Raw genomic sequence first — 12263 nt, forward strand, 5'->3', positions numbered from 1 at the left:
CGTATTCTGATCAGTTTCAATGGATGAGTTTCCACCTCTACATTAAGTCTCCTCCTCACTGTCCCACATCTGCATATCAGTCCATTTACAGCTTTTCATGGTCACTTTTTACCCATGTGCACCATTGCCTCAACAGTCCTCCAGTTGTTTTGCACCAAGCCTGCGCGTGCATGCACCTAATTCAGTATGCATACGTCACACAACATGGGTCTATATAACCCCTGTATAATTTTGCTTTATGGGTGACTGCCTATACTCTGGGTGCCTCTGGGCACAAGTCATAAAGAACCCGCCTTCTCCAGCTCCCCTGAGCCATGGTAGAGGCCCAGCTCCCTTAAATCCGACCTCCTATCCGGGCTCCTTCCAGCCCCCCTACATATAAATGAATATACAACGCCTCAGGTTTATTTCGCTCAATCCAATCTAAAGCTTACAAAACTGAGAGCAGAGTGATCTGCCCGGATGATAGGACACTAACAGGTCTATAGGATACACAGGATCCTGATCATGTAGAGCTTTGTTGGCTAACAGGAGGATTTTGAACTGTATTCTAGATATTACAAGAAGCCAATGAAGGGAAGTCAATACTGGAGAAATATGCTCTCTCCTGTTTGTTCCAGTTAGTATTCTCGCTGCAGCATTCTGAATTACCAGGAGACTTTTTAGCAGTGATCAGCATTTTGTGCTTTTCATAGCCCAGCCTGTAAGGCTGGAGGAGGCCACACCCTCTTCCAAAGGCACATTGCTTCTGACTGCTGTGGATGCACCTCACTGAGGCTGTTCCAGGTTGTTGTCGCTGTCGTTTTCTCCGTGTGTCTGTGTTTCCAACACAAACAACAGATGCGATGTCATGTCATGAGATATATCTTGTTAGGAGAGTATGGAGGCTATATAAAATAATTGTTTATTTCTTTAATGGTGTTTTACGATGTTGATTTTGTTAGATTAACACTTGTCAATGGTTTGCAGCTCAACTAGTCTGGTATGAAATCACAGGAGTGCCAAAATAAAAGGAAATGCAAGTGGAAATATAAAGAGAATCAATCGTAAAAAAAATATACAAATGTAGTCATATTCTTTTTCCATTTTGTTTTTGCTTTTTCTATTTTGCTTTTGTTTTGTTTTGACAAATAAAATCAAGATTCAACTATTTGTTAACCTTCCTACTTCACCTCCTGCAACATCTACAGACCATCAACTTTCCTGCACCTGTGGCTAACCTTAAGTTTTAAATCCCTGGTAAGATAATTAAACCAACAAAAACGCTATTCTAGAAGTAAATAGAGATTTTAATTGTATGGGGACAGATTAATTTAACTGCCAATGTCTGCCAATTGCCTTTATTGAGAAGATATTTTTTTGGCTCCAGGAGGACTTTAATCCAGGTGAGATGAGGTTAAATGGCTCCTTCTAGAGTAAAGGGAGCAGACCCCCTGAGTTACCACTTTCAGGTGAAGTTACTCAATGTGTCATGAGCCAATATCATGTATGGGTTTGACTTTCTGAAATGAGTGACCAAAAATATTGAACTTTTTTTTAGATGTACCATATTCACCGTTATATATCATTAATCTAATGTTAAGGTTGTATCATTACATAAGTGCATAACTACATATGGGGTCCAACACACCAATAAAACAAACATACAATACATGTACAGTATAAGACTGTCTAATTGGCTATAGAATCTTGAAAAAAACTAAAATACCTAATAAAAAATAATAGATCATTCCTCTGACTTGTAGGGCTACAAATGGCTGTAAATTGTTATTTATTAATGTGAGCATCATGAGAGGGTCCTTTAAATTTTAAGTTGCATCATCAGAAAAGTGAGATGTTAGTTTAATGTTGACTTTATGCATATCATCTATGTGTGTTTAAGTGCCTTGTTATCTGTATACTGTGCACTTTTGCTCAAAAAAAAAAAAAGAAAGGTCTATAAATGAACGCCATTTTATCAAGGGTCACTATGCAACGCAACCAGCTTCTGCCCATGTAAATAATCAGGACAAATTTCTAATCCATCACATTAGAAATAGAATAAAATAATAATAATAAAATACTTGCAGCCTGTTTGTAAATAAAACCAGGTGTCTAGCATTGTCTTCGTTTTATTTTATTATGTATATTTAATTCCTATTTTGTTTGTTTGTTTTTAATTTACCAACAAGCCCCCCCACCCACCCATTTGACATTTGATCAGAACTTCCCACAGTCCGTGAACACAGCACTGATGTGAGTCACATGACAGAGCAGCCTCTCCGGCCGAGCTGAGACTCCTCTAAGAGCCATGGTGAGTGTCTTTGTGAACGCTGCATTGTGCACATATCCTGACCATTCTGAATAAATGTCATGTTAACATGAGTGACACAGTTTAGCAGCGTCAATGTTAATATAAACTAAAGCTGTTATAAAGTAGCTGTCAGAGCACTGAGGGCCTCGCGCTCCCGGCTAACATCTGACAGCAGCTAGCCGGGGCTAACCAACAGCTCTGTTTGCACCATTAAAACATGTAGAATTCCTTCATTTTATGCAGTGTATGTCCATTCTGCACCACACTGCTGTGTCTTAATCCAGTACTGTTGTGTGTGTGTGTGTCTGTACGCGGTGTGGGTGAAAGGATGACAGCTGTAGCTAACTTTGATAGCAGGGTGTTATATTGCTTATATCTTCTCCTTTGCAAGCTGTGGTTTGTTAGTTAATCGACGGGCTGTGGATATGTACTAATTTTACAATCTATTAAGTATAAAGTATAGGAAGGATACAGAGGCTCCTCGGTGTTTATAAACTGTAATGAATGTTATCATGCCAGTCCCGTTGGTTTAACTGGTGTTCCGGTTTAACTGGTGTCCATTTTACCTGATTACCGACTTCCGCAACATTAACGGAAGATGTTAAAAGCTTCGAAATCCGTTTTTGCTTCGTTTAGATAAACTTTTAACATTATAAATCCTCTCAGGAATTATGCGTTTTGTACCACAAACATTTAGACTCTGAGAGCACTTAGAATATGTGTGTTTTACTGTCTTGTTTACGGATTATCTTCTCTAGACAGGTTTAAACAAACTATTAAAAATGAAACTTAATACCTGATCTGTGAATCGATAGAAAATTAATTATAACTATTTCCATATCTTAAATTCTAGCTTTGCATCAACTAATAGATAACGTTGAGAGATGCAATTGGTGAATTGTAAACGTATCTACTTTATCTATTAATTGATAGTTAATAGGACAGCAATCCATCAATCAAATCACAGTCTGTATTATTGTAATTTAATTGAATGTAATTTGCCTATAGAGTCCCACTGCTACTTTTTTATTTGATTAGTTTTGATTAATTTTTTTAAAATTTTGAATAAATGGTAACAAAATCCTGCACGTGAAGTCTGTACATGTTTGAAAAGGAGTAGGAGGAAGTTCAACACATGTTGATGCTAAACGCAAGAAAATCTTAAATTCTGCGTGCATAAAATATTTTACAATATTATGAATTATTATACTTAAAGAGGAACTAATCCCCAAAACCTTTTTTTCTGCTGAATATATTTGTATTTGGGTGTTAAAGAGGGGGTATCATGTTTTTTTTTCAGGCATGCTATGTCCTCTGAATGATCAATATCATCTGATGAACATATACAGCAACTTGATTTTTCATCTCAACGTTTAATTTTGATATTAACTGGGTAGAATACGTATCGTATTGCAACATCCTTGCCAATACTCACCCCTACTGTTAATTGATCTTCGTCCAACTTTTAACATTTTTAACAAGTATTTTAAATTTGCGTATTTAGTTGTAAAATGTCAGAGTGACTGCCCTCTAAGGGTTGAACGCTGACTATTAAAATTTCATTTTGCTATTGACTGAGGCGGATTATTGTGACCAACGCGCGTCACCAACTTTCACTGTTGGCCCCGCCCCTCCTATAAAAGCTAAGAGGAGGGAGGATGGTGTTCCGTGCATTCCGGCAGTGATGTTTTTGACTCTTTGCTTCTATAAAGAGCAGATTCTGGTCTAATCAGAGGGTTCATCAAGCTATGTGTGTATGAACAGAGTCAGACACAGTTCTGAGGCTCAGTGAAAATGTGCAAAAACACTAATAATAAATAATAAATAAGATGTTTTGAAGCAAATAGTTTTGACTCAATTTTGTCCTCTGAATGATCAATATCTTCTGATGAACAGCAACTTGATTTTTCATCTCTACGTTTAATTGATATTAACTGGGTAGAATATCGTGATATATCGCAATATCATATGGTGACCCAAGTATCGCGATAGGTATCGTATTGCAGCTTCCTTGCCAATACTCACCCCTAACGGGAAGTGAGTAAGCCAACCGTCCACACGCTCCACCCTGTCTGTAATATATTAAGGATGTCCCGATACAACTTTTTTATTTCCGATATTATACTGATATTGCAGCCTCGCGGATCAGCCGATAGTGATCCGATACGATATCAGCATGAATCATACATACTTTTATTACTTTTTTATTTTAATTTTTTATATATATAAAAAGTGTAGTGTGGAATGTTAGAAGAGGCTTCATCAAGTGATGTTACTCAAACAAAGCAGGGTTTGAGACTGTGACCAAAATGGTCACACATGCAAGTATTTTTTCAGTGTATGCGAGTGAAAATTTGATCTGGTCTGTTAAGAATTTGAACATGCATGGTACTGTTTTACTTCTTAATGTCAATTTATTTTATGTTAAACTGTTTTAAAGTTTCTATTTACATGATCAATATAAATCAAATCAAATTAAATCAAACATTTTTCTATATCATTTTAACTGTATAGAATTTAATACACTGTATTGTCTTCGTTGAGAATGTATTTTTTTGGCTCCAGGAGGACTTTAATCCACGTGAAATGAGGTTAAATGGCTCTTTGTAGAGTAAAGGTTACAGACCCCTGACCAGGGGAAGAGGGTTAGGAGACCCCACTATAAGAGCGGGACCCTCTGACTTTAATTCTATGGGGTGAAGCAAGGCAGATGCTAAGCTGGTTATGCTACTATTAATTTAATTCAAGTACAGCCTTTCTGCAAAACATGAATTGCAAAAAAAATAAAAAATCGGAAGTTTGAATCCGATATTCGTTTTCAGGCTGATATCAGACCGATATCGATATTGGATGGAGACACCCCTATAATATATATTTGTCTAAATATGCAACAGATGTCTGTCATCACTGCTGTGTAAACCATAAAGTGTTGTTGAGCAGCAGCTATGTGGAGTGTGTGTGTTGCCAGGCTGGAAGGAATTAAGGGAGCTCTGCCTTATTACTGAGGAGACAGGAGTTGGTATCCTTCCTCTAGTTCATATCAATAAGGCTGAATGAGTCCTTTAAACTGAATATCTGTCTGCAGAAGTGAAGTGAACTCCAGAAATCAAAGCTTTGTGTTCTTCAGGCATTAATGTATGAGATGAATCTGGCTTAAATTCACTACTTCACTATTGGAGCCATCAATTCCCCATGTCTCCAAAACAATTGTGCGCCAGGGTCAGAGTTACTGCACCGGTGCTCACATTCTCACGCTAGAGCTGGCCGATATATCGAGGTTCAAGATACATTGAGTTTTTTATTTTGGCGATATATAAAATTACAATATTGCTTATATTAGGGCTGAATTGCGAGTTTTTTTTCAATATTGCGATTTTTTTTTTTCAATTGCCTCTTGTCATGTATTTTTCAATGAACACAAGCAATAAATTAATCTGTTTCATAATAAACAATTTCACATTTATTTAAACTTTAAATAAATATGAAATGCAAAATTTAAAGCGCAGATTACAACAATAAAGCAAACAAATCTGTGGCTTTACCTCTTCAACATTTGGGATGGGTATACTATAGTATACTACTACTACTCTTATCGATCCGGTACTTTATCGATACCTTACTTATTTTTAAATCAATGGAAAAACACAAAATAACAAATAATGAACATCAATCTGTTTATTTTTGAACATTTTGAACAATATGGCACAAAGTAAATGAAAAATACAAAATAAATAGTTCTGAATAAAACACTATAAATGTATAAATAAAACAGTAAAAAAAATACCATATAAATAACTTTTTTATATTAACAAAACACTAAACCAACTATCTAAACAATACAAATATTGAAATCAAGCATATCAATCAGCTTAACAATTTAAAATTGTGCAGAAGGAGAATTAGTGAGCTGCGCCACTAATGGCTGCTGCTACACTGGCTACACTTTGCCATAGTAACTCGCAACGTTTTAGTTGTAAGATGTAAGATAAGCAAACTGCTTCTCTCGTCTTCTTTTTCGGCATGGACAAAACAAACAAAAAAAAAAGGAATAACAAAACTTCTGTGAATGCAACCATGTCAGAAATAAACTGAATAAATTAAAAATAATCGCAAGTCAGTACTCAAACTAAATGTTGCTGGCAGCTGAGGCACGTAGCGGCCGATGTGTGGAGAAACCTACGCAGCCTAGGACTGCTACGCCGAGACAACCCAGCGGCCCACGAAGCAGCAGGCTGAAGGCTAAGCTGTGGAGAACCCCACACAGAGCACACACAACTCATCTGCTTTTGCTGCTCTGGTTCTGCAGTGGCACACACTTTTCTGACTCAAAATCACAACAGCCGCTTAAATAGCCATGTGTTTTACTGTAGTGTGCAGTTTTTTGGCTGAAAACAATAACAAGTGTGTGTGGATAGCGTCTACAGACACGCATACTCATGAAGCGAGGCGAAGAGGCGAGCACTGTCTACAGTAGCCCCTCCCATCAGTCAGCTACGCAAGCGGGTTGTTAAGGAGGACTGACAGGCAGCACGGCGTTATCAATGCTTGTCTGAGGCTTGAGGATTAACACGACCTTTGTGATTAGAAAATCGCATTTTATGATATCGCGAGAATATCGCAAATGCGATTAATTGTTCAGCCTTAGCTTATATCAATATACCGGTATATATTTCTTTTGTAGTTTATTTTGTTTTAAGATACTTGTTTTATCAGTTGCTGCTTTCACTGCTTCTCAGAACATCATGAAAAACAGTTAGATGCTTTCTCTGTGTCCTAACCCAGACCTTCCCCCAAAAAAGCCACATTTCAGAACTCACTCACACGTGCTGTCCCTTAGAGGAGAAAAAAGCAAAAGTGGCACATTTTGTGCAACTGTTTGTTAATAAATGTGCATCTGGCATTTTGCATCAGCAAATAACCCTGAATTGTCTTTCTGGTCAGACTTTATTTGAATTAGCCCTATCGCTTGCTTCATTTTTTTAAATAAATCACAAACGTTTGTGGAAAGTGTCATGCACATTTTTCAGCCCCTGGTTTGGGGCAAACACAACAGTTTCTGAATGAGGCCACAGCTCTGATTGATTGTGATATTTTAAAGAAGAATAAGTTCAATGATGAATATTTAAAAAGCCTCTCTCTCTCCCACAGCCAACCACACAGAGTCCTCAGGATGAACAGGAGAAGCTTCTGGATGAAGCTGTGCAGGCTGTCAAGGTCCAGTCTTTTCAGATGAAAAGATGCCTGGTAAGATTTCAGTCAGCATTGGCTTTAGTGTTTTTATTCTGATGATATTTTGGCTTTTGAGCAGCTCATAGCAGGAATCCCAGTCACACACATTCACCTGCACGAGGATTCGAAGCTTGCTCATGTCCAGCAGCTGTCTGAGATTTCAGTAAAGGTTTTACTGAACGGAACTTAAACCATAAAAGCAAATTGATGCACAAAATTTAGTTAAAGCTGCAGTAGTTTTAAGTTTTTTTTTTTTTTTTTTTTTAACATCATTTGGTCAAATACTCATAATCATCTTTGAGCATATTGTAATCCAAAATGTTCTGAGTGAACAGTGAATCTCTTCTCCTTCTCCTGGCTCTGTAAATGACATTTAGAAATCCAGGAGCATGATTTTGGATATCAGGCAATCAGAGATCTTTCTATAAACATGTGTGCTTCATGGGCTGTTTTGGACGTTAGTATTGGCTGCTCGACTGAAGTCAGGCGCATTCACGTACCAAGTGTAATGACTGACTTCCAAGCAGAAGTCTCCATTGCGGCGTTAGACACAACAGTTACACAGCAAATCAAGCGGAAAAAGGCAGACCAATGTGGAGAAGCCCCCTCTGTACTATGCATCTCTCCGTGGTGGTAGAGGGGTCGTCTTCTGATCGAGAGGTTGGGGGTTTGATTCCAGTCTGTACCTGTCTATGTGAGGAAGTGTCCTTGGGCAAGACACTAAACCCTAAGTTGCTGCCAGTGGTCGACTAACGCCTTGCATAGCAGCTCTGTCCCATTGGTGTGTGAATGTGAATGAGCTGATATCTAAAGCGCTTTGGGACGATTTCAGTGCGCTATATAAATCAAGTCCATTTATCATTTACAAACACTGAGGAGGAACGGACCGCTTTGCGTCCCAGCGGATCTCTGCCCCACACACACTGGTTTCAGAGTGAGAGTGATGTAGGAGGAGTTATTAATATTGGGTCATATGAATATTAATTATGAATATTAATATTACTTCAACTTTTTCAGGGTCCCACTCCTTTTAACAGGAGAATTATGTCTAAGTTTTTAGACTAAACCGATTAATGTGAAACCACGGGAAAGTGAATTCGAACAGCAATCTACACCATCATCACGGCTTTGAGGAATCAAAGATTACGTTTATCCTTTTATTAAGAATTCAACAATTGACACGGTAAAAATATCAATTGAAATGGGATAATTAAATCAGGATAAAATGCATTTCTAGGCTAATAAAAGTGAGGATTATATGTAATGAAGTGAAATCACTGTTCTAGGAGAATGCTAGTGTACTAAATATTGAATAGAAATGCAGGATACATATTCAAATAATAAGATCATAAAATCAGACCGGCTGTGACTCCAGTTTGCAGGCTGGGTTCATCTGAAATGAACGAGCTGGTGGTTCCAAAAATCTAACTTGTAAACGGGGTGAGTCTGAAAATGACCAGCACCCCAGGAACTGAAGAATTCCCAACCAAAATGTTCTTTAAAAGAAACTTTAGCGCACTCCTCCTAAAGGATGGGTTTTTGTTAGATATTCAAAAATCATGATTGTGACTGGTCAGTGATCTCCAGCATCTCCTCTTACAGCCGAATAGGTGTGGTCTTGTGTATCACTGAGACAGACAACAAAGGGAAGATTCTAAACATATAAAACCCTACTAATCAATTCAGCGTAATTCAAGTCTTCTCTTTGATATCAAAAAGGAATATATCGTCATTCATAGATTTTAATACCACACTTGGTTTATTAAAACACAATATCACTTCAAGAAATTAGCCGTGGGGTATTACCGGTGAAATATTATTCAAAAATCATGTTCTTCTTATTAGATGAGATTAAACAGAAGGTTATCTTTTGAGACAGTTTTGATGTTTTGGACCTTTTAAACCCTTTTACAGTAAACAGTTATAATATTCTCTGAGTATTGAGATTTTTACCTCAGAAAGGCTTTTCAGACAGTCATAACACATGTATATTTTAGAGCTTTCACATATGTCAGATGGGTCTTTTGTGACTTTTAAACATATGATAACAGGTTTCTGCAGGTGGTTCACGTCAGTTTGACAGTTCTCTCCTTGAAAGGTCAGAGGTCCTCAGCTTTAGGCCTTAGCCTCAAAGTGCAAAACAGTTCATCTTATCCTTCTTTGGGAACATCCTGCCTCCCCCTTCTTTGAAAGGGGTACGAGCTGGTACCGTGAAAGTTAATGAGTAGATAGTAGATAGTACTTTCCTTTCGATAGTATTTCTTAATAATAAGGTTGGTTTCCTACAGTGAGAACACATGGGATAAATCTTGTGTAAACCTAAGAGAAGTTTATTCAAGGTGAATTATTTTTACAGTCTGGATGCGAAGTGATGGTTGTCAGTCTGCCCTGAGCAGCAGTTGAAATCACAACCAACTGTGAGAGCTCTCTGTTTAGAAAGTTTAGGAAAAAACGCCCTCTGCACATGTAACACACTACCTGCTTCCGAGAAGGAACGCCTACGTACGTGAGAGTGTGTGCACGAGCCCAGTTTTCCTCGTGCACAGCTCTGTTTACAAGTTGGAGTCTGTTGCACTTTTCCCACTAAGTAAAAATCAATTTTCAAAGCACCCGGTGCGCACCGCGCACGTACGACGTCCTTACGTAAACATGTCACCAGAATGATTGACAACTAGGAGGACCAATAGTTAAGATGATCCATCCGGAATTAGAAGCCAAACAAACATCGTCCACTATACCTTTAATTAACACTATTTTAAACAATGGTCATTTTTTGTATGTAAGATGATTTGTCACTTATAGTTGTTTCATAAACATTCCTAATAGCTACCTCATTAAGGACAATGTAACAGTATGTTTAGATTGATAAGAGTTTAGCTCAGATCCCAGAGCTAAACTGTCTTGTTTTGTTTATTGATGTGCGATAAAGTTGATCTTTGCTGTTTGTCCCGCAGGACAAGAACAAGTTGATGGATGCTCTAAAGCACGCCTCCAACATGCTGGGAGAGCTGAGGACATCAATGCTTTCTCCAAAGAGCTATTACGAGCTCTGTATCCTTTCATTCTCATCTTGGAACACTGTTTGTGTTCAGATCAACACTAATTAATAATAAAGAAAGAAAAAGAAATGGTCAGACATAGAAGCGGAGGAGAAAATATATATCACTCTCCAAAGGATGAGCGTCTGTTCAACAGGGCGCACCGGAGCTCATCCTCACAGACAAAAGGCCGGAGGATCATTGGGGAACCCCTCTGTGTTATAACGGAGGCTGAGGGGGACATCGATACACTATATGTGCAAGCATGGGATTAAATTGTATTTCCTTGTTTGAAATAATAAAAATGAACAGGTAGTAAAACACCTTTTACTAAAAACACTTTTTACTACCTGTTTACGCCTGAGCTCGAACCCGTCCGACCCGAATGAAGCCGATGTCTCTTTGTAGCATGTAGAATGATCCCTGGTTGAAGCTCACAGCTATATTAGACGGTGATTAGGGTTCCACAGAGGCAGCATCAGGGGCAGCTAAGTAGCTGCAGAGGTGCTCGGGGTCCACACGTGAAGACGGGAGCATCTGAGCAAGTCACCTGTATTAAATAGACGATGCGGCTGGTGTATGTTATTCTCGGTTATTCAGATTAAAAAGAGACTTAAAGCAACATGGGCACGTTTGGAAGTCCAAGTGTGCAACAATTATTATGACTGTACCGAATAAAAAAGGAAGAAATAGCAGAACAGCTCCATAAGCTGGTTGAAACGCACCGTAGGGGATCAAGATTACACCGTAGGGGGCCCCTACGCTCAACAGCGCTTGTTTGATCATTAGCAATGACAAGGTTCTGAGTTTGTACAGCCTGAAGATAAGCCTGTGTTGTTCCCACGCTTTGGATCTTTAACCTTTCTCATCAGATATGGCTATCTCTGACGAGCTCCACTACCTGGAAGTGTATTTGACCGATGAGTTTGCAAAGGGACGTAAGGTGGCTGACTTGTACGAGCTGGTCCAGTACGCAGGCAACATCATCCCCAGACTGTGAGTAACACACTGATGTCATGACAGAGGCGGATGCGTTTCAGAATGTTCTCCCGATGACTTTTTCTCTCTTGTTTGAAAGTGTTGAAAAACAAGCTGCAGATTGTGCCACCTGTTGATAGTATTTTCCTGATGAAGTGCTCTCCCTTCTCCACAGCTATTTGCTGATCACTGTCGGTGTGGTCTACGTCCGATCCTTCCCTCAGTCTCGTAAAGACATCCTGAAGGACCTGGTGGAGATGTGTCGTGGGGTGCAGCACCCCCTCAGGGGCCTCTTCCTCAGAAACTACCTGCTGCAGTGCACTCGTAACATTCTGCCTGATGATGGAGAGCAGCCAGAGTAAGTGTCTTTGTGCACACAACACAATTATATTAGGCTGAACCTAGGCCTGCTTATAGTTTGACTCTTTAGCAGTGTCTGAGTGTGGTCTCTGCCATATTGAGGGACAGGACGTGTTGCACCACAGGGTAGGGGTTAGCAATATGGAAAAAAAAATCACATCACATTGCAAATTATTTACCATTAAAATAATAAATATTTACCTACTTAAAATCACAGCCTAAATGGAAAAATTTGATAAAAGATAATTTAAGTCAGTGTACTTTTTGAACGTTTAAAAAAAAAAAAAAAGCAATTCAGCAATTTAGCAAACTTGTTCCAAGTACAATTAACAAAGGGCCTTTCTATTAATTTCTAGCAGCAAAAT

At 38.6% G+C, this 12263-nt stretch overlaps 1 protein-coding gene across 1 annotated transcript in view; it reads left to right on the forward strand.

Annotated features, from left to right (window-relative positions):
• The first annotated feature begins 1356 nt into the window (after positions 1-1356).
• vps35 (VPS35 retromer complex component) overlaps positions 1357-12263 on the forward strand; it is a 35094-nt gene continuing 24187 nt past the window's right edge. The window contains exons 1-5 of the mRNA XM_028473630.1: positions 1357-2293; positions 7442-7537; positions 10477-10573; positions 11433-11556; positions 11714-11896. Of these exons, the coding sequence (XP_028329431.1) occupies positions 2291-2293; positions 7442-7537; positions 10477-10573; positions 11433-11556; positions 11714-11896 (503 nt within the window). The 5' untranslated portion in view covers positions 1357-2290. The remainder of the gene's footprint in view (positions 2294-7441; positions 7538-10476; positions 10574-11432; positions 11557-11713; positions 11897-12263) is intronic.

Source organism: Gouania willdenowi, chromosome 3, assembly GCF_900634775.1.
Source record: "Gouania willdenowi chromosome 3, fGouWil2.1, whole genome shotgun sequence".
In the NCBI taxonomy this organism is placed as follows: Eukaryota; Metazoa; Chordata; class Actinopteri; order Blenniiformes; family Gobiesocidae; genus Gouania; species Gouania willdenowi.